At 37.9% G+C, this 23,853-nt stretch overlaps 1 protein-coding gene across 1 annotated transcript in view; it reads left to right on the top strand.

Moving 5' to 3' along the window:
• LOC142018852 (contactin-6-like) overlaps positions 1–17,836 on the top strand; it is a 199,589-nt gene extending 181,753 nt beyond the window's left edge. The window contains exons 16-22 of the mRNA XM_075005030.1: positions 2,416–2,486; positions 7,336–7,570; positions 8,197–8,312; positions 9,816–10,002; positions 14,113–14,225; positions 15,950–16,118; positions 16,849–17,836. Coding sequence (XP_074861131.1) covers positions 2,416–2,486; positions 7,336–7,570; positions 8,197–8,312; positions 9,816–10,002; positions 14,113–14,225; positions 15,950–16,118; positions 16,849–16,946 — 989 coding nt within the window. The 3' untranslated portion in view covers positions 16,947–17,836. The remainder of the gene's footprint in view (positions 1–2,415; positions 2,487–7,335; positions 7,571–8,196; positions 8,313–9,815; positions 10,003–14,112; positions 14,226–15,949; positions 16,119–16,848) is intronic.
• Positions 17,837–23,853: the final 6,017 nt, after the last annotated feature.

Below are 23,853 nucleotides of genomic sequence, written 5' to 3'. Positions count from 1 at the left end.
AAAAAACAAACAAAGAAAAACCCAGTAGCAATTGGATCTTTTAAAATAGAGAGTTGGGGAAGAAACTAAAAGAAAAGAAAAGAACATCTTTCTCATAATGTCCTTTCTCGATGCTGAGATGCCAGGGCAGAGACTCCTATCAATTGTACTGGACTTTGGTTAAGGACCCAGTGCCTTAAGCACATCATTGCTGCAAAATATTTGAGCTCCTATATACATGAGCTGTATACAACTGCTGTGCATCAAGATACACTAGACAAAGCTTAGCCTTCTTTTCTTAAAAGAATATGAATTCACACCGAGAACACAGCAGTGGCAGCAGAAGACTAGCAGTGAAAGGGTAAATGAGAAATGCCCTCTTGTAATAGCTCTTTTGCCAGCTAAAAACTGATTGAGCATTAGTAGATTTGTGAATGCAAATGAGCCACTGCTCATTTCATTAAAATGCAGCTGAGAATTAATTGAGCCGCTGTTGGAGCACTCAACCGTAAATTTTCATCTGTTTCTCAACTATGACCCAGTTGAGGCTCTGTTGAGCAGTAGTATAAATTTTTCCCCATGCAAATGTAGTAAACACTGAACTCATTTAACACATGTGCTAATTGAGCATCAATTGGTTCATGGAACAGTGGAGTACTAGTTGAGTCTTGCTTGAAAGTATTTTTTCCTTTTACTTTAGATTAATCCCCCTCCTTCCAATTTTAAAATACTTAACTAGAAAATCCACAGTGACACTGGATGTAACCACTTATTTTAAGTTCTCCAAAACGTCTTACTTTACTTACATCATACATAGTCATGTTGTCACAATAGTCTCTCCAAAGGTCCAAAACTGGAAAAGTAAAACAAAACCAGTGGCCTGGAAGCCAGTTCTGTGAAACATTGTGCAAAGTGAGCTTCAGGCTAACCTTGAGCTATAGAATATGTTCTTTTGGAGAAAAAGACCGATTTATATATGACATTGCTAGAGAGGATGAATCCTCACAACCGTTTAGAACTGAGCTTCTAACTTGTGAGGGGTCATATTTTTGCTTAATGACAATCAGAGGTCAACAGCCCTGACAACCATAGACAAGATGGGCAGGGGAGGGGGTGGGGAGTCCCAGCTCTGCACTCCCAGCAGGCTTGGAGCTTCAGGCAGGTAGGGCATCTAGCTCTCCGTGTTATCTGGGAAGCACTATGTGTCAATCTGGTGGTGATTTAAAAGGCCTGGGGCCCTTTAAGTTACTCATTTAGTATCTTAATTTTGTCATTAGTCCCACAGAAGAATAGACAAGAATAAGGGGCTTCTGAACCAGTGACAATTTGGACCATAATAACACCTTACTCCACAAATTGTCCCACTGAAAACCATGGTGTCATTTTACGGTCTGCCTCTGAGAATCACACTGCAGACTTGTAACTGGGGGACTTTATGTTGCCTTTGTTTGTTCTCAAACCTGGCCTGTTTCAGATGCATTGAGGTCCCGATCTGTAAGATGTAAACCTCTCCTACCTCTTTCCACCTCTATCATACCCCTCTGGCCACCAACTGTACATCAAGCCTTGCAGCTGAGTCCTTATAGGCAGCATAAGCTGCCCTGAGCAAAGCTATTAATTAAGGGATTGCTCTTTTGGCTAGCCCCAACATTTTAAGTTTAAAAAAAAATTGGTGCAACAACATATAAAGACCATAGTGGACGGGAGAATTCTTCCCACTGAAGCCGCTTCTGATGTAATATTCAATCTGAGTAATGCTGTCGGGATTTGGCATATTCTGAGGTAGCAAGAGGAAGGACATTACATTCGCTGTCTTGAATTCCTTCTCTAATCCTCACTTAGGAGTTCTATGAAGTATGCTCCTTTGCTTGAAATACCAGTTCATTACATTACTTGGGCACTGAAACTATATGGTGAATCAGACCCCAAATTTCAGCATCGTTGGCCTCTTCAGACAGTTTATTAAAGAAGAAGTACAAATGTGGTTGGATTTTTGGGGTTTTCTTTTTTGAATGTTGAATAGAAGAAGGAAAACCTAAATTTAATTAAAATATATATTTCTCGGGCAACATATTTACTGTTCAAATGTATAATTAGCTAGTAAATCAGTAGAATAGCAGCTACAGTCTGATTAGAACATCATTTTGCCAATTAGTTGATAATTATTCATATCATACTTGATACTAGGTTCTTCAATTTTATTCAGCCAGGTGACCAAGGTACCAAACCCATCTGTGTCCTCTGTCTTTGGAAACATAAAATGCGTAAATATAATTTAAATCAATTTAAAGTATACTGCTGTACCACACCCTCCCTGTGTTTCATTTTGAAAAGTGGAATTGCTGTATTTACAAAGAGCTGAAATGTGAGGCTGCAATCATGCTTTTGACAACAGCTGCTGTTAATTGCGAGACACAAATGTGCTTTATTCTTTAGTTCCTCTAGTGGCACCAACAAATGTGAGTGGAGGTGGAGGAAGTCACTCTGAGCTTGTCATCACATGGGAGGTAACTTCTAATCCAAGTCAATTGATCTAAATAGCTTGGAAGAAAGAATATGAGTGAAACCTGGGCCTCTTGAAACCAATGGGAGTTTTGTCATTTATTTAAATGGAGCCAGGACTTTATCTTTCTTAGTATTTCCTTGCCGGGCAGAGGGTGCAGATCAAATTCTCTTTGTCATTAATAATTTATAAAAACAAACAGTTTGCAAGGCAGACTGTAAGGATGTTTAGAATACATCCATAACCCCGTTATCTCCATTGTACAGAAAATCACTTAACATGCTAATCTGCTTCACCATTTTCTGCCTTAAACATTTTTTTACGCTTTTGTTCACACATTCTTTATTTTGGAATACTGTGCTGACAAGGCATATCCTATCCTATGTTAAAAGAGATGAAGCCTTCCATGCATAGGCTTATTATTAGAAAATTAAAGACCAATCATACATCTGAAGGACATCTCTTGCAATAAGATATGTCACAAGATATAGTCTGGAATCACCAATCCTGGAATCCATGATTACGTACTAAAACACTTCTTCCTTCTATTCAGATATTTTATTATAGATAAGAAATCTAGCTTGGACTTTGAGAAGATTCAGGGATTTAGCCACACAACTCACATTGAAATTAATGGCAGTTACAATGTTAAATACTTTAGTTGTCTTAGAAAATCTTGAGGACCTCTTGAGGTCCCTTTCAGTTCTAGTATTCTATAACTCTATGAAAATGTCACATTGTTTAAGAAAAGGAGTCTGCAACCCAGATTGTAGCCTGGAGACCAGACAAGTAGGCCACAACCTTTCCTGCATAGTATAGAGCTGGGGAGAGGGATAATACATTAACTACTACAAGATGAAACATGATTTGTTTTTTGTGGGGTGGGGGGATTCCCATTTATTTCTGTGGACTTTGGATCAGGTTTCTCAGTTCACAACACTCTCTTTAGCTGTGTCTACACGTGCACGCTACTTCGAAGTAGCGGCACTAACTTCGAAATAGTGGCCGTCACGGCTACACGCGTCGGGCGCTATTTCGAAGTTAACTTCGACGTTAGGCAGCGAGACGTCGAAGTCGCTAACCTCATGAGGGGATCGGAATAGCACCCTACTTCGACGTTCAATGTCGAAGTAGGGACCGTGTAGACGATCCGCGTCCCGCAACGTCGAAATTGCTGGGTCCTCCATGGCGGCCATCAGCTGGGGGGTTGAGAGATGCTCTCTCTCCAGCCCCTGCGGGGCTCTATGGTCACCGTGGGCAGCAGCCCTTAGCCCAGGGCTTCTGGCTGCTTCTGCGGCAGCTGGGGATCTATGCTGCAGGCACAGGGTCTGCAACCAGTTGTCAGCTCTGTGTATCTTGTGTTGTTTAGTGCAACTGTGTCTGGGAGGGGCCCTTTAAGGGAGCGGCTTGCTGTTGAGTCCGCCCTGTGACCCTGTCTGCAGCTGTGCCTGGCACCCTTATTTCGATGTGTGCTACTTTGGCGTGTAGACGTACCCTCGCAGCGCCTATTTCGATGTGGTGCCGCGCAACGTCGAAGTTGAACATCGACGTTGCCAGCCCTGGAGGACGTGTAGACGTTATTCATCGAAATAGCCTATTTCGATGTTGCTACATCGAAATAAGCTATTTCGATGTTGGCTTCACGTGTAGACGTAGCCTTTAAGTGGTAGACTTCTTCTGTGGTTCAGGATGATGGGAGACTGCAAGCTGATTCTACTTTTCTGTTTGTCCCAAGAGTTTGCATCTCTTTGTAAAGAGCAGAGCATTCAGAACTCATAGATAGGGTATAATCCTAGAGGAGATAAAGGACAATTAATGGTTCAATGGCCATAAATAGTGGCAACAACACATCTAAATTCACTTATTTTTTATCATATATTAAAATGACATTTCACTCAACCTCCTTCGATTGATCTCTGTTACACACTGACAGGAAATAAGTGGCAGCTCTTGTCATCTCTCAAGGCTGAGGAAGTCATTGCCATTATTTTCCATGGAACGAATCCAAGAGCAAATGGTGATTCCAGTAAAATATGTCAGTTTGTTACTGAGCAACTAGGAATCATGGAACAATAGGTTAGGTTGCAGAAGGGACATTTTATTTCTTATAGTGCTGCAAAGGTGATTGTCTTCTTGGATGTCAAGCACCCTGTATAACCAAATCCATGTCACTTACTTCATGGTTTTCTTATGTTTCCGTATACTACTTTCTACACTTTTTGTTTTCCTCTCATCTGTTCATCCATCATGGACAAAACCCCAGCAACAACCCCAAAACAGACACATCAAATTATCCCTATAGGGAGGTGGGACTCACTAGTATGATACTTCCTGCTGGCTGTTCGGAGAAGTAGCTCTACGCCTGCCATCACTGCTGTTTCCACTCTTTGAACACCTGTCACTCCACAAACCCCAGTGTCCTTTTCTGGGCAAAGATATGTACTGCTCTACTCCCCACACCCCTTCCAGGGGACCACCAGTCCTCAGTTCAGCCACTTGACTCTGTGGTAAACTGCAGTTTCAAATCTAGCCACTCACCTCAATGGTACCGTGTAGTCCATTCTTTGGCCACTTCCTTCAGTGGCAAGTGGGTTGAAGGCAGGGGATATTCAGTCCTGCCCACTACTCTGTTGTCCAACCCAGGGATCCTACTGTCAGCATCCACATACAATCCATCCTTCAGTTTCTGCTGCCTGATCCCCTGTGTCAATGTCCCATAGCCCCACCACCTCCTTTACCCTTTGTATAATGACCTCAGTCTGGCAGCAATCAGGCTTTAGTTTCCTATTGCTCCCATGACCCTTCCCAGCAGTGCTCTATTGATGGTATTTCTGTCTAAGCAGCCAGTTCTCCTCCCTTGCACTCCTAGAAGATTCCCATCTTCTCTGCTGAACAGCTTTCCCTATGGCTCTTTCCCTGAATGGATGTCCTAACAAACTTCTTCCTCATTGGCTATTTGAGGGCTGATTACACACACACACACACACACACACACACACACACACACACACACGCAACCTGTGATTGGAAGCTGCCCAACACGTTAATTATACCAGGCTAAAACAGAGCACAGCTCTCTTCTGCTTATTGTGATGAACTGACTAACCACCCTGATTAATTCTGAGGTGACAGAAACCTCAAAACAAATTAAAAGCTCTAGCAAATAGCTCAAACTCTGAAATATCCATACCATAGCCATCCTCTATCACAAACTGTCTCAGTCCTGAGTAAGAAATAGAAGGGGAAAATACACTATGAACGGTTTTGAGTATAGATGTTTCTAAATCACTTCAGGGATGGAAAGCTCAGTATAGATGCTAAGCTTTAATATTTCATGTGTTGCTTTTCATCCAGCTTGGGAGGATTAAAGAGAATAGATTCAAATATAGTCCTTAGAAAATGTGTTATGCATTTCTTGCTTCCCCACTCCCTCCTTTTTATAGTAACAGAGAGTAAGCCGTGCTAGTCTATACACTATCAAAACAAAAAGCAGTCAAGTAGCACTTTAAAGACTAGCAAAATAGTTTATTAGGTGAGCTTTCGTGGGACAGAGCCACTTCTTCAGACCATAGCCAGACCAGAACAGACTCAATACTTAAGACACAGAGAACCAAAAACAGTAAGCAAGGAGGACAAATCAGAAAAAGTTAATCAAGGTGAGCAAATCAGAGAGTGGAGGGTGGGGGGGAAGACATACTTGACTCAATCTAATTCTTGATCTTCCCACCCCACCCCTCCACTCTCTGATTTGCTCACCTTGATTATCTTTTTCTGCTTTGTCCTCCTTGCTTACTGTTTTTAGTTCTCTGTGTCTTAAATATTGAGTCTGTTCTGGTCTGGATATGGTCTGAAGAAGTGGATCTGTCCCACGAAAGCTCACCTAATAAACTATTTTGCTAGTCTTTAAAGTCCTCCTTTTTATAATATTGATGGTCATGGTGAATGCTACGTGTAGTAGATCTTTTCAGTGGTAGATACTGATTACTGACTGTTCTGCTGTTCTTCTTGACCTTGACTGTACCTCCAGGTTTCCCACTACATGTGCATGGATACTTTTCAGTGCATCTTTGATGTGAATATTAGCATTGTATGATATATTTTTCAGGAACACACCCTTCATGTCTTGTATCATGTAGCACTGGTTCTTTCACTATCTTGTTTAAAATATTACACAAATATTGTCTCTCCTCAAGATGCCAGTGTGACCGTATTTTTTTTTTCCCTCAGAACTAAAAGGGCACACTGGGTGTAGTGCTGATGAAAGTGCCTGCACAAGATGAGCTGTTCAGATATACCTTCAGAGATTTCATGAATAGAAACATTAATTATGCCATATAGACTTTCAATAACATGACTATGCACAATAAACTTAAATAAGGATGGTTTTAATGCATTTGGGATTGCACTTATGCTAAAAATTGAAGTAAAAGTGACATGCTTATAAGTATGCAATTAACATACACTTATGTTATACTTCATTTGCTCTTTTCTAAATTCTATTATTTTCTTATCTAGCATCCAAAATTAGCATTTTGGTCCCTGTGGGGGTAAAAAGATTCAGATACATTTGGAATTGAGTGAAGTGCTTTTAACTGAAAAGAACTTCACACTTGCAAAAGTATGCCTTTAATGGGGCTGATCAAATCTTTTGTTCCCAAATTCATTGCCTCAACAGATATGATGTTTTGATTTTTATTTCGATATTACATTGACTGATGGAGCAAACATTATTATCTTCAGTAAGGCAGAGTCAACCAAATCAATAGAGTTGAAATATACTGATAGAATGAAGATTCAATTAAAACCGTACATACTTGCAAATGCATATTGATTGATTTCCTCTACATCTATAGTCAGTTCCTGAAGAACTACAGAATGGGGAAGGTTTTGGCTATATCATTATGTTTCGGCCTCTTGGCTCAACAAGCTGGACAAAGGCAGTAGTGTCTTCAGCAGAAGCATCAAAATATGTCTACAGCAATGAAAGTCTTGTACCACTCTTCCCTTTTGAAGTTAAAGTGGGTGTCTACAACAATGAAGGAGAAGGGCCCCTGAGCTCCACATCCATTGTCTACTCAGGAGAAGATGGTAAATGTATTACTATTTATTATTATCAGCCTTGATGATCTAAGCAACAATCAGGGCCCCACTGTGTGAGGCACTGTTCGGATATTCTAAAATAATCCATACCCAAAGAGATTGCGCTCTAAGTGCATAAGACAAATAAAATATGGTAGAAGAGAAAAACTGTAACCTGCATATAAAAGACATTGGATTGAGGTAAAGAGCACTTAGGATCAGATTTTCCAAGCCACATGGCACCTAGCCATTGCGAGAGAATGGATTCACAAGGAGGTTAGAAGAAACTGCTTATAATCAGATTATTCTAACTGGTTTAACACTGGGGATGCTGAACTCTTTTGTAAATGTGGCCACTGATTTTGACACTTAAATTGGAGCTGAGCTTTTCTGAAAATCTGACTTATAGTGTGGATGTTGACCATTTATTAAAATCCTGACCTCACTGATTTAGCCAAGGTCACATACAATGTTTGTGCAAAATCAGGAATTGAAATCAAATTTCCTGAGTAACAGCCTAATTCCTTAACCACAATAATTCCTGTTATCTTTAGTTCCTGCACTTTTGATGTTCTCTTTTCATATTTAAGTCAATGATATGTTCTATAAATGGCATTTATTTCTTATGATCCTAGAACCACAGATTGCACCAACAGGTATTTCTGTGCAGAGCTTTTCAGCTTCTGAAGTTGAAGTATCCTGGAATGCTATTGCATGGAACAGGCATACGGGAAGGGTACTTGGCTATGAGGTGATACACATATCATTAATTATATATTTTGTAGCAAAATGTTAATTTCAGAATTCATTGTGATCATAGCACTTCCAAAAGCCATGCAAATTCTAATTTGTCTTCTGTTACAGTGAGTTAATGAACAAAGAGACCTTCACTCAACTCTCATAAGCAACATTTAACCTGAAATAATCACAACTATTTATAGTCTAGTACTGCAGTTCTTTCTGCAGCTTCCTATAATAGACAAAAGTAAATTAAATCTGCATGAGCAAACCTTAGGTCTACTCTTTTGCAATGAGTACCTAAGAGGACTTGCATTTTATTATAAAACCATAATCATCCATCCATCCATTTTGTGTTCTTTTAGCAAAAGCATCATTATAGTATCTGAGCAACTTTGGACTCTTGATTGATCTGAGGCATATACATGAGCTAGAGCAAGTATTTTAACAATGGGTCACCAGAAAATCCATTTGAACTAGGGAGTAACTGAAAGTTGTTCCCATCAAAAGACTGTTCTGTAAGTAGCACATGTGAAATGTATTGGTATTCTCGGTCTAGCTCCTAGTGAATAAAAGTCATAAAAAAACCAGCTTACAGTAACAGCACATTTCTCCCTATTTCACACATGATTTGGCAGTGTCTAGCTTTGAATAGTCATGAAGATCTGATCCAAACACCATCTTGATGTACATCATAGGCAACCCCATTACTATCAATGGGTTTTCATGGATGTATATCTGGAAATGATTGACCCCAAGAAGTGTTGCCTTCAACATAGAGTTAAGGCGCACTGGTGAAAGGTGGTGGGTAGGGAATTTTTAACATTTCCACTACTTATGCCATGTTTTATGAATATACTAACAGTGAGATATTATTTGAGCTTCCTATCCTGTAAATCCAGCCCATTTCACATGTATTATGAAGGAGAAAAATTAAATAAAAACAAACACAAAAATATTAATTTGTTAAAATAAGCTTTTAATAAATCAAATACAGGCAACAGAAATGTTAAATTCTATTGTCCTATTATTATTAACATACTCATCAAATAAAGTGACAGGGGTATAGAGTATTCAAGCATTATTAAATCTATTAGAGAAAGAGAAGCCTAAGAAAATAGTTTCTGTTGTATCAAAACTACAGAGTCAAGAAACATAATTAAAATCCTCCTTGATGGCTGATGTAAGTGTCTCATTGTGTCTTTTTTAGTTTTCTTCAAATATGCTCAATTTGTAAAATCAGACAAGCCTTTAGAATTTCTTACCTTATCAAGGTTTCCCTTTTGGACATTTATAAAGCCAAGGTTTTCTCATTTGCTTTTCTAATTTGTATTCAGAGTCTGAAAATTTATTTCTTCACTATAAATATTCATGCTTAATTTTATTTCCTGACAGTCTCAATTACAAAACATGCTGTCTTTCTCAAAACCTTAGTTGTTGGCTTGTCGACTTTCCAATCCAGACTGTAATTGGTGGCAAAACAATGAACTGACTATTCTTTTCTCTTAATATTCAGGTTTTATACCGGACAAATAATTCCAAGGAAACTGTAGTTGATAAAGTTAGAGTCAGTGGAAATGTAACAGCAAAAAACATCACTGGATTAAAGGCCAACACTCTATATTTTGCAACAATAAGAGCTTACAACACTGCTGGGACAGGACCATCCAGCACTACAGTCAACATCACTACCAAGAAGTCACGTAAGTATTTAATTTCAGACTCTAAGTTATGTGGAAGCAGAACAAATGTCTCACTGTATATAAACATATCACAGTGCCTCTTTGTTTTATGTAATAGTGTTAATAAGTGGATCCCAAACAACTTCACAGAATTAAACAGTGCATATACAAATTAAATTAATTTATCTCTCTCCATCTGAAATAGTCAAGTCTTCAACATTAAATAGCCAACATTTACCAACAGCTTCCTACAATGTGATATCTGAGAAGATAATGCAGTAAATAGCCAAAGAGCATTCCTGGGGGTCCTAATAGGTATGTTGACACTACATTTAGACACCTATGGCTGGCCCAAGCCATCTAACTTGGGATAAAGAGGTCAGGCTGAGTCTGTTTGATCGCAGTCTAAGACATTTGGCTCAGGCTGCAACATGATATTTGGGACCCTCCCACCTTGCAGGGTCCTAGAGCCCAACCCCAGGCTGAGACTGAATATCTGCAGTTAAACAGAGCCCAAGTCAGCTGGAGTGGGCTAGTTGTGTGTTTTAATTACAGTGTAGACTGATCCAGTCATGGCAATAATAAAACTCCCATCAATAGGACCATGATCTCAACCCTGCAGACTGTTTCATCAGTTCTAGTCTACCTTTAGGTGATTCTACCAGTAGCACTTTAACAACTAACAAAATAATTTATTAGGTGAGGTTTCGTGGGACAGACCCACTTCTCCAGACCATAGTCATACCAGAACAGACTCAATATTTAAGGCATAGAGAACCAAAAATAGTAATCAAAGTCGACAAATCAGAAAAAAAATTGTCAAGGTGAGCAAATCAGTGAGTAGAGGGACGGCGTGGAGGCAGTGAAGAATTAGATTAAGCCAAGTTTGCAAAAGACCCCTTTAATGACCCGGAAAATTTACATCTCGGTTCAAACCATGTTTTAATGTGTCAAATTTGAATATAAAAGAGAGTTCAGCAGCCTCTCTTTCCAGTATCATAGGACCATTACAGATTCAGCCCGATCTCCCACAGCTACTATATGTACAATGATAAATGATGTTGAGAATGATGACCCTGAGGTACTGCAAGATCCTGGAGTGCCTTCTGAAACATTAAAAAAAGATTAAATTACATTCAGTATAGTTTGGTAGTGCATGCATTTTTAGTAACGCGGGTGCATGCCATGCTCAGCCCATAGTGATATTTAATGTCATATGGTAGCAACAGTACGTAAGATTTACCAGTATACACCAAAGCGATTTAAGAAGTCAGACACTGAAATTCTACCATTTGATTGGTGATTACCTGTATAACGTTTTATATGTTTATTATATTCTAGTCCTTTGAACATTGGCATTCTACTGGTAAAGCATAACTCTGAGTTAATCAGCATATTTGATTAACTCTCACGCCCAATTCTGCCAAAATGCCAGATAACAGAGCTGTTACGTTAATTGCTTGTAAAAGTGTTTGTGGAAAGCAAACGGGAAGTTATGAGTTTAAGTGACCTGACTTTCTATTCAAGTTCATAAAAGTTATTTTTTCAAAGAAACCCAGTTTCAGGCTGTTTCTCAATGAGAAAGCAACTGAAATATGCACACATATGTGTAGTTACACTTGGTAGTTCACCACCATCTTCCTTTCCTAATGATAAAAAGGATTTAATCACTCCACTATTATGAAAGAAACAACACTACTTTTTTGCATAATGCAGCAATTAGTTTCTTCCATCTCTCTAAGAAACAAAAGAGAAGGTAAACTTTTTACCCAAGTAACTTTTTTTTGATGATTTACATTGGTTAAGTGACAAGGTCAGCTTTGAGAACAGCAGCACATAGATTGAAAAGGGTGAAAAATGAATCCCAGAAAATCAACATGTTCATTTTAGGTCTGAGTCATGCAAACCATTGGAGTCCTACTGGTCCTAATGAATCCATTTTCTTCTTTACTTTCTTCATGATATGAAGACTTCAACTGACAGAGAATCCACCATTTATTCCAGTTTGAACCATCAATTTACCTGTGTACAATGCATCAGGGGAAAGGGGTTTAAAAAAATACAAAAAACAAAACAAAATAAAACAAAATGAAAAAAAAATCTCTGACAATGTGAACTTGGGAGGAAATTCCTTCCTGACTCTAAATATGGCAATAAGTTAGGTTATGGGCATGCCTGCGAGACCAACCACACAGACACCAAGGAAATAATTCACTATAGTAACTCAAATTCCTACACATCTAAGCTGCGTCTACACTCACCCCTTCCTTTCAGAAGAGGCATGGTAATGAGCAAGTTCTGAAGATGCTAATGAGATGATTTCATGAATATGCAGTGCCTCATTATTAGCATAATGATGGCTGTGGCAACTCAAAAGTGCCACTTTCGAATTGCACACTGCCCATATAGATGGGGGCCTTTCGAAAGGACCCCCATATCTTCGAAAGCCTCTTATTCCTATTTGGTGTTAGGAATAAGGGGCTTTCAAATACTGGTGGGTCCTTTCAAAAGGCCTGCATCTACATGGGTAGTGCACAATTCGAAAGTGGCACTTTCAAATTGCTGCAGCCACCATTATGCTAATGAGGTGCTGCATATTCATGACAGCACCTCATTAGCATAACAGCAACTGCTCTTCCAGCAGTTACAATGGGCTACATGCCAGTGTAGGAAATTTCATCTCATTCCCTTAATTTCTAAATGCTTTCCTTCCAAACCTATTCCCTAAAGAACAGGAATCCATGCAGCCAGGATTAAATCCACCATTCTAAATCTCACATCTACTTCATCTTGTAGTATTTTAATCCCAATCAGTTTGAGGAAGATTTTCAATGAACAAACGACATCTAGATACAAGGATTGAGATACACAAACAGGACTTGGTAAAGCAAGCTGAGTAAATAGCTCCCAAAACTAATCAGTAGGAAATGCCAGGGAGTGAGGGGAGCTTGATCTTATCTTCACCCCAACATACTTAGGTACCTAATTGCAGGCAAAAGGGAGGCACTTCCCCATCCCTGTTCAAGATTCTCAGCCATTAACACTCTCCTAGGTTAGTCTGCTAAGACTATAAGATTTAGAAATTCTGGCATGGCTAGGGCACTAAACTTCTTGGTGACAGTCAGGACTTAGGTGTTTTTGCAAATGCCCTCAAGTCTTGAGGACCACAGGTGCCTACTGGGTTAGTTGCCTTTGAGCAGGGTTTTGAGGATCTCAGTGGTGCCTGAACTGAACGTCAGTAATGGCTAAATGTTGAATTTAAAGGTAGGTATTTAGGTACCCAACTCCTATTGACTGTAACAGGCATTAGGCACCTAAGTACTTCTGGGGATGCAGAACATGTGGGTCTAGCACTGAATATGTATTATTTGTGCCTTTGAAAGTCTGCTCTGTCTACTCTACACAAGGGTTCCTAAAACCTAGCACTCCCTTTTATCAAATACAGACTTGTTCTTGGATCTGGCTTCAAGCCTAGTGATCTCATATTTTGTTGACTTTTTTTCCACTGAAATACACATGGAAATTTATGTATTGTATCTTAACAGTCACAATATTACTTAAAATTTAACAAAATCTATTCAGCGTAGCTTAATATTGTCAGTAAGATCCAGATTCTGCCTTTATTCCAAAATTCAAAAAAGGAAAAAAAAAATTATAATCAGTAGACTTTTGTCAGCAAATGATTTGTGTCCTGAGTAGAACCTTACTATTCTGAGGCCGAGTCTACACTAGGGAAAACTATGAGACTTGCATAGCTGGACTCAACATACCTTAAATCAATTTTACCTGTCATCCCCACAGTGGGAGGTCGACAAGAGAAAATCTCCTGTCGATTTCCCTTACTTCTTGCATCTGCAAGGAGTACTGGAGTTGATGGTGGCACCCTGATCAATCAGTTTAGGGTGGCTCTACTGAACGTGCTAAATCAAACCCCAGAAGGTCAACCACCAGCACATCAATCTTCCAGCAAGTATAGATGTTCCCTAACATGATAGTGATGATAGACCTGAAAATATTTTTACTCCATTTGATTTGAATCAGCTTTATATTGGTTACTTTAATGTCAGCTGGTTGTTTGATTATACTATGCAAACTAATATCCAATTGTATCTTGTGATTATCTTTTTAAAGCACCAAGCCAACCTCCAGCCAACATTGCATGGAAACTGACAAATTCAAAAATATGCTTGAATTGGGAACATGTAAAAACAATGGAAAATGAATCAGAGGTGTTAGGGTACAAAGTAAGTAATTTTTGTCTACTTAATTGTACTTATTTGTTGCAATACAGGCACAATAGGCTGTGCAAACACTCCATGGCAATCGTACTTTCCCTTAAAATAATCACTAAGCAGAAAATATTGATTCTTCAGTATTTGGGGTGCATGATGGGCAGCTAAATATAACAATAAAAATATTGACCTCTAGATAACAAAAGTGTCAAGGAGCTGTACATGGAAATCATTTTTATAAATCTATTATTTTAAAAAGGTAAATTTTCATGTGAAGCCTATTCACAGTTGTTCTGACCAAGGAGAGATGTAGCCATAATCCAGTTTAGGAAAGGAACGATCTTACATTCCACTCATGAAAAATTTAGATGCTGGTGTTAGGCAAAACTTTTATTCATACAAGTGTCAACCCATGTGAGTAAGGGCATACAGGACATTTGGGTAGCGTTGGTTTGCTCGCCACAACATTATGCCAAGTTACTTCCCATGGAAAAAAACAGGCAACATTTTTGGAAAAGAGATGAGCCCACATGCTGTTATCCCCGACTCTGTTATATTATTTGACTAGCTGAAGTCTTTTGTGGACTGACTACACTGTTAAGTTCACTGCTTTGGGCTTTAGCCATTTGCTTCCAAGAAATATTTTCTATTATATTTCAACACTCTAAAAGCTCTTTAAATCCTCACTGCAATAAACCTATTTTACAAAATGTCCATTAAAGCCATTTCTCTGTCCACTTTACTCTTCAGTAGATCTTTTTAGCATAAAAATATCAAGAAGCTATCAAGAGCAAGAAGTCACATACTGTCAGATGTGTTGGCAAAGAGGAAAGACTTTCTGAAGAAGAGATTGCATGCAGGATTTGAATTTACATTTATTACTGGTTAGTCCTCATGCACCAGTGAAAAAGTCCAACCAATGTGCAGGCTGGCAGAATGGTATATCAAAAAGACCACATGTACAATACTAAAGACAGTGACTTCTGTGTAAGTGTAGAAGAAGTTCTACTTGATACTATCCAAAATCACTTATCCTCCTGTGCTTTTTTGAATACATACACTTAGAGGTGGATTCACTTTTTTCACATCTGCAAATAAGCATGAAATGGCAGTCACTGGCAGTATTTGTACTGATTTTGATGGACTTTGGATCAGAAATAAATGGGGGGATTTGCAAAAGAGCTCAGCATGATGAATTCTTTACTATTTTGAAAATGGGGTCATAAGTGTCCCAAGGGGAGATGCTGAGTGATGAGCACTTTTGAAGATAAATCCGTGATTTGGAGATCTTAATGAGAGCTGAGCTGTTTTCAAATCAGGCCTCAATTGTGGCTGAGAAGCACCAAATTCTGACCTTATGTGCATCCATGGTAATTTCACACTGGGTGCAATAGAGACATGAATAATACATTTTTAAAGATCTTCCATGACTTTGCACTGTAACTGAAGTTTGGATCTATATCTTATTAATATTGTGTTGCATGTAGGACAAAGACTGGCATTGTAAGTGGAGCTCTACACCCATTATGCCCCATTAGCTGAGTCTCTACAGAAAATAAATGTAAGTTTCTGGAGAGGTCTGTTTTTGTGCTCAAGAAATCTGCAGGGTTCCACAAATGCAGAATTACATGTGCGTGAAACATGAGAAATAATGTTCTCTTGGAGACACTAAAAAAAGCAACTACAAAAATCCAATTACTTCTGGTTTCTTTTTTTCCCAATTCTTTTATATTTAGATTTTTTACAGGCAAAATAGACAGAGCAAAACTCATATATTGGAGACAAATAACACCTCAGCTGAGCTTATGGTACCATTTGAAGAAGATTATCTTGTAGAAATAAGAACAGTAAGTGACGGAGGGGATGGCAGCAGTAGTGAGGAAATACGGATTCCAAAAATGTCAAGTAAGTGTGTGTGTGTGTGTGTTTGTTATTTTCCCCTGATATTATTGTCTAACATGAAGGCACTTCACTTCTAAAGGGAAGGCTGATTAGCTCTTAACCACCACAGATGAACAATAGTTTAGCTTAGTGCTGGGTAAACTTGAAAAAAAGTCTTTGCATAGTTTGATGCAAAAAGGGGAAAGCTAGTCATTCAGTCCGGGTGTGGCCTAATTTTTCAGTGTATCTGGCCCTCTGAAGTGCTCAGCAAGTGGAACCAACAGCGTGTGGGGGAAGAAAGGAACCTATTGAACACAAGGGTTTGTCCAATGGGCATTATGTAGCCCCAGTTTGTTGGTAATGTACTGGAAGTTGCATGTGCTTTTCTTCAAAATTATCTTCAACGAAGGTGCCTGCTATAGTGAAAAATTTCCTCCTTTTCTCTTGAGATGCAGTTAAGTCATTTTATTGTTGTACTTCCTGGGCAATGCCACTGTAAAAACTATGTGAACCATTAACAGGAACAAAAAGCCCGTGGTCTCATTTTGTGAAGTACTAACCTCAGAAGCACTGAGGCTATTCCACACATTGCATTATTTGATTATTAATTGTTATAATTGATAATATTTCTGTATGCATTTTTATGGAAAATTTTGAATAATTCTGAATTCTTTGAAAAATACATCTGACACAACATACCCTCACAAATGAATTTCCTTGCTTGAGGGGGTTTTATTGTTGTATTGTTTTATAGGTTTAAACTCCAGAGGAACATCATTCGGGATGGTAGTCTACGTAGTAATAAATGGGATTATGGCTCTGAGTTGCAGTCTTACTTTTTCATTTCTTTGATGATTAAAACCAGGGACAGAGATGGATTTTTGAAAGTAAATCATCTATAGATTTTATCTTGATACTTCAGTAACAGCGAAGATTTCTGTTGACTATACTATTGTGGGGTGGGACTATACACTGTACATTAAGAATGTAAATATCAATATTACATTAATAAAATATATTACAATCTGAGGATAAATATAAATGAATGGAGTGATTCCAAAATATAGCTGTGTGGTTGTAATAAGTGACATCTATTATATTTTGCTAACAGTGAGTTATTATTCAAATCCAGTTTAATTCTATGAAAAAACATGAGACTTCAGTCAACTCATAAATTTTGAATTGATAACAGAAAGGGAATAGGGCTTTATTTGTTTGTGAAGTGGATATTTATCCTAAGTTCTTCATCTTACTATATCAAAAGAATAATAATCATACATTGCAAATTATTGAAAAATATTTGCTTACAATTTGCACCAATTTGTATCAGACTACTACTGGTTAGGATGTTACGAGTTGGAATTGACATGTGATGTACTCTTTTCTCCGATAAAAGAAATAGTCACTTGTATAAAAGGAATTAGAGTCCAATCCAAACCCCACTAAATTCAGTTAAAACAATCCCACCCACTTTCATTCCACAGCCAGTGGATCAGACTTTAACAAGGCAATATTTCATATGATACAGCCTACACTAAACTAGTATATTAGCAAATAAGGGGTTTTTTTTGCTGTTGTTCTTTTTTTAACCTTTTCAGGCAATCTATTCTGGTCAATAAATCAAGCATTTCCGAGGAGGCTAACATTAATTTCAGGAACATCTTTACAGTTGGTCTGCAAAAATATTTGATGTGCTATTTTAATTATATCTGTTTGGAAATTCCATGTAGTTTTGTTTCATGTTTTAAAATGTCTGCTTCAGTTCTGTTTTTCTAATAAATAACTGAATAATCAAATCATATGGTAGCTTAAATATTTACGAGTATATTTTCATCTTGCTGCTTTGAGATACACTTTGAGATACACTTTGTGTACATAATGTCCTTTAATATTAATGGAATTCACAAGCATTCAGCAGTGCTACTTGGGAGATGAAAAGTTGATGTGTGGCTTTATAGAAAACTCATTCCACATTTTCACAATATCTTTTTATACAAATACTGCTCCACTGAATAAAATACAATCATTAAAGGAATTAATGATGAATCTCAAGAGAGCTTTTTCAGTTATCAGTGAGGCATACAGCAGTTTGTTAGAAAGCTCTGCATATTGATTTGACATAAACAATCTCAAATGTTTTGTGCCCAACCAAATAAATGCAAAGTATCCATGTTTATATGGTCACATGTACCTGTATGTAGTGGATGAAATTTTGGCCCTATAGAAGTCAATAGCAAAACTCCCACTGATTTTAATGAGGGCAGAACATCACCAGATGCATATTATATCATTGGCTAAACGTAACTGCCCTTCAGGGATCTGCCCAGGAGATACTCATGTGGTTGGAGAATAGGGCTCAATGGCTTTAATATTTTGTAAGCATGATCTTTAGCCAATTCAGCAGGAATATTAGTCATAATTCTCACGGATTGTCTTTCTCTTTGATACATACAGTATGGATCATATCAACCTTCACAAGGAAAAATATCTCAATCTTCCTTTGTGTATGACTTTCACCATTTTCTCAAATTTACCAGAGCATGATTTTTATATCAGATCTTGTTAAAATCCTTTGTCACTAAAAAAATTATACTAGTCTCATGACAGATTCCATCACTATGAATTAATTGGTATTTGTCCTGTCACTGTATGACGCTCTGTATCCATCTTTACATGGGAGCCTGAGGGGGAAGAAGAGGAATAATATTGTACATTTATACCACAATACAATGAAAATCATCTGATTGAGTGCTTCCATTTCTTCAGTTATTAGTCGGGCTCAGCCACAAAAATAGGTGAATGAAATAAACGAGTTTGGCCCAAAAAGTGTGAAATGACAATGGCTGATCATAGGTTGACAGCTTTACGAACACCCATATCAATGGATTGGCTCTCTCATGTTAGGGTCCAGGAACCAAAAAGTTCCTCAGCATGTCATACTAGAATATATTCCCTCCTTACTGCTGAATGCTGTGTAACATAACATGGAACATCAGCAAAAAGACAAGTGTTGCATTTCTTTTCCTCCTGAAAAAAATGAATATGTAGAAAATATATACCAATACCACCCTTTTCACAAAATATATTTACATGTTCTTAATGTTCCTACTGGTGATGATTGCATATCTCTTCCCTTTCACAAAAGGCCCAGAGGTAAGAGAAATCTATTCAAATATTCAGATGCTAACAAGCAGAGAAAAGAGAACATGTTCTTATTAAGATTAATATTTATTTTGAAAAGGTCACATTTTACAAAGCTCAAAATGAAGTGCACATCCAAAGCACTGAAGGTCAGATCATCATCACCAGCAGTGCTTTCCTATCACAGATGTGAACTCAAATGAATGGGGGGATTAGTCATTCTTCAGACTAGTCGCCTGTTGGGATACAGAACTATTTTGATATTGAAAAAAGGACAATTGTGCTTGCTTGTGATCAGCTTCATAAATATGTATATTGGCAGAAATCTATTGAGGTAGAAATTATAAATCATTGGAAACCACGTTACCATTGTTTGAGATGACACACCCATAAATTAGCATGAACTTGCAAAAATTCATATAAACTGTAAAATACTGGGTGAAAGAGAAACCTATAGTAAACATACTTTCAAGAGCAAGTAAAAAGAAGGAACTTCAGGGAAAGGAGTTTGCAATGAATACAACAAAATGCAAAAACCATGTGAGATTCCTGATCTCCCTTCCAGGAAGAGTATATCTGAACCAAAAAAAAAAAAACCCTCTCTCTTTTTTTGTTTAATGGACTAATAATCTTCTTTGAAAACTGAGTTGTTTGACAACTTCCTGAGTAGTAATGTAATTGCTTATTACCATATTATGAGTCACAGTTTGTTAAAAACAGATAAGTTACTCCAATTCATATAGGGTTCATTTCAGGAGCACTGATATATAAGCACCAATCCATTATTAAATGAAATGAAATGAAATGGATTAGTATAAAAGTATTTGCAAATAACAAAGAACTTGCTGTGATATCCATGATTAATTCAAGGGAGTCATTGCTTTACATTGGCAGGTTATACTTCAAGTATGTTTGGAAGATCACTATTTTGGAAACATAGGGATAGAACAGCAGTATCTACAGTGCATCTAGAGATAAAGAATTGACTTTAAAGCACATAAAAGAACTAAAGTTGACAATACCATTTCACAGCAACTTTTGCTGATTCAAAATTTGCTTTAGTTCCTAATTGCCATCAAAATAAACCATCTCAAATGTCTTTCAAGAAAAATGATGTGTATTCAGATGTCCATTTTCAGACAAAGACTGAGCTTTTCTTCTGTGTGTGTATGTAAAAACATGCACTGTAAATGCCAAGCTATGTGGAAAATCTGTCACTCTCCTTTCCAACATAAGTTTTGTCAAAACCAATACACCCCCACAAAACATTTCAGCTTTGATAAGGCACGATACTGCAGAAAAATTAAATTTTTCAGAAAATGATCTAATCACATCCATAAGAAATTAGTAGTTCCAGAAACTTGAATGGAGGACGGAGAGCAAGAAAAATGTCAAGCGGTAAACCTATGTCAAGTGGGAAAGAAAGGAAGATTTCAAACAAATTTGCTTCCAATGTGCTTAATTAGTATCTATTTAGTATCTATAATATTTAGATATTAATAACCAGTTGTGCTGGAGGAAACAAAGGTATTTAAACAAAAGCAAGGCAGACTCTGTCTCCATTAGCAACATTCTGGATGTCCTCAAGAAATAGAGGAAGGTGAAACAAGCCATCCAGTCACTGGCTCTGAAAAACACAGGTTTCAGCTGTCAGATCCACCTGAGAAGCCAAGCCAACCTTAGACATTTTTTGAGAACATAAGTTTTTATCTAAACTGGCACGTTCCATACATCACTTGTGCTAGTTAATAATTGCTCATTTTATTAATACTAGGTGTTTGCATTTGATTTAACAAAAGGAAGAGATAACAATGAATAATGGACTCAATAAATAATGACCTCTGGCTTATGATAAATGTATAGCACAGGGGCCAACAACCCCAGCATGGGTGCCAAGAGTGGCACATGAGCTGATTTTCATTGGCATGCAAGGAGTGAGTTCAGCCCTGCTTCTCCTCCTTCATGCAGCTGGGAGCTTGCTCAAAGCCATGCCAACTTTGAATTAACATGAGACCAGATAATACTACTAACCACCACCTAAAGATAAAGCTCTGCATGTTAATATATTTACTAATGAAGCTGTTGTAAGTAGGCCTATTAGTGACTTTACAAGGATCACCAGTGCTCGGATAGTACACGCGGGTCAAAAGGTCAGATTTCAGCACTCTGACTCAGAAAGGTTGCTGACCCCTGGTATAATCTTTCGTAGTCTGGAGTCAGGTCATTTGGCTGAACCAGGAGTTGGAAATAAAAATCAGTCTCTTATCAGCACTCTTATGAATCATGCCTTTAGCACACTGGTCATAAGACCTAGAAATAAAAAAGCCACAACATGTGACAGGATGGCCTGGTGGGTTGTGGGATACATTGCTGCTTCTATAGGCTATAAAACTGAGTGTGGTATGTGGTTTGACTGAGTAATTTGACGTAAGTAGAGTATGAAAGATCATCTTGTCTTGTTTTCTTTCTCTGTACTATACTGTTTATGTCGCAGAATTGTTAAATTCCTTTCTCACTTTCTTGTGGAAATCAAATGAGCTTAAGAGATTCCTAACACCTGGGACTCAGTTGAGTTGCCTTAACAACAACTGGCCAAACAAGGCTAAGTGTCTTGGCCTAATTCTCAGGAAACCTAACCTTGACTTTGATTAAAACAGAGTCTGGCACCAATCAGCAGCAAGGAAGCAAGATAAATCCAGTTTTCTTGGCATTGAGAGGGGGTAATTCAAATGTTGGAAGCTTTAATTTCTAGCTTCTGAATGCTGGAACAGTTAAGGTATGTGTGCTAGGGAAATTACAGACTGAAAAAACCCTGCTGGGGAACCTGAATTATTTGCTTTGGTGCTATTTGGTACATGTCCTCTTGCAGCTTCAAGGAAGATCATTAAAATTCATATTCCATCTTTGAGAGACAGAGACAAGTGTCTATACCTTTCCCCCACCTCCAGTGTAATCCACTGCTTGGGACACAACTGTGTTATAGATCTAAAACCAAGGTTTATGACAGAGGTATTATATGTATTACCTTTGTGCTTTGTGTATTGTATTAATTACACAAATATGCTTTGTTTAGTGTATTAATTTTAAAAATTCACATAATTGGGGCAGAACAATTAGCCTGAAAGCCAGGGATAATCAATTTTATTTTATTGAGGTCCAAATTTCTTAGTCAAATTATATTAAAGATCCAGGCTCCAAAGAAAATAACACAAAACAACCATGAGGGTGATAAGTAAAAAGATTTTGGGGTCTGTTCAAAAGTGTTTGGCAATCTGGATTTGGCCATCAGTCTACCTGTTGACTACTGCTGTTGAAGGCAGTCTCCTATGCAGATATTTACCTACAGCATTTATTCTAATTGTTGTTGTCTTTGGCTCTCGGGAAGGGAAACAAAGTATCTGTAAGCAAGAATGAATAATAAATATTTATCCTTTTCTAAATCAATGAAAGTCATCAGGATTAACCAAAGCTCACCTGAGCCAATATATTTAACATCCAAGATACCCTGTGCAGATGGAGAGGCTGAAATGTTTTCCAGAGTTTGAAATGGCAGTCCTCACTGTTATAGCAACAGTAAATGATCTTTGAAAGAGGAACAGATGGACTAAGACAGTATGGTCCTGATTCTCCTCCCCCACTGGAGTAAACATGGAGTACTTTCCTTGCAGTCAATAGAGGGAGATGACTGAAAGACCAGAGTAAAACCCAACGCTTCCAAGGCAGAGATTAATGATAAAAAAGACTGTTAGTCCTAAAACAACCAAATCTACTAGTGGGGATCCAGACCAGAAGAGATTATTGTCTACTTCCAAATAAAGAAGCTACCTCATGAATCTATAGTTGTATTTACCTTGCAAGCACATGCTGAGCTGCTCCCCCTGTTCTGTATTGTGGAGAGCTCACACTTGGCACAAGCGTCCAAAGCAGATATCTGACTGCATGCCCATCCCCACAAGCCATCTGAACATTGTTCAGAGTTGCTTAATATTTTATAACAGATGACATTTAAAAATAGAGACATGCAAAACTCTTTTGAGCTAATTTAAATAGGTAGAGTGAGTGCTGTATCTGTCAATTTACTGACACAGCAGGTAGGTTACAGTTAATATGGCACCTTTCCATGCCAATACCAATTTCAGATTTTAGTACTCTGAATTTGTTAGTGTCTATGTGACAAAGAAATAACATAGAAATGGGAGGCTGAACATCCTTGTAGTCTTTTGTGAGGTTTTTGTAACAAAAGTTTAGTTCTATTCTAGAAAGCCATTCTGTAAATATGCTGCTGGGAGTTTCCATGTTAATTACCTCTCAGTAATCAATCATCTAACTTACTCAGTTCACAAATAAAGAGATGTCATCTCTATGTACCACTTCTGCAACTTAATCAGGCTCTGAATGTTATGCTGGTTCTTCCTGGGCTGTATGATGTTATAATTCATAAAGATTCTGCAGCTGCTAACAGATTTTATAGAAGCACAATTCCCCTCGTCCCTGATCCTCCAAATACTTATGCATATACTTCAGTGTTAAAACTGCTTGTGAATAGATGTATTATTAATTCATTATTTGTGTTGCAGTAGTGCCTAGGAACCCCAGTCATTGACCAGGACTCCATTAT

Source organism: Carettochelys insculpta, chromosome 11 (genome assembly GCF_033958435.1).
Source record: "Carettochelys insculpta isolate YL-2023 chromosome 11, ASM3395843v1, whole genome shotgun sequence".
NCBI classification, from domain to species: domain Eukaryota; kingdom Metazoa; phylum Chordata; order Testudines; family Carettochelyidae; genus Carettochelys; species Carettochelys insculpta.
This window is presented reverse-complemented; position numbering and strand designations above follow the sequence as displayed.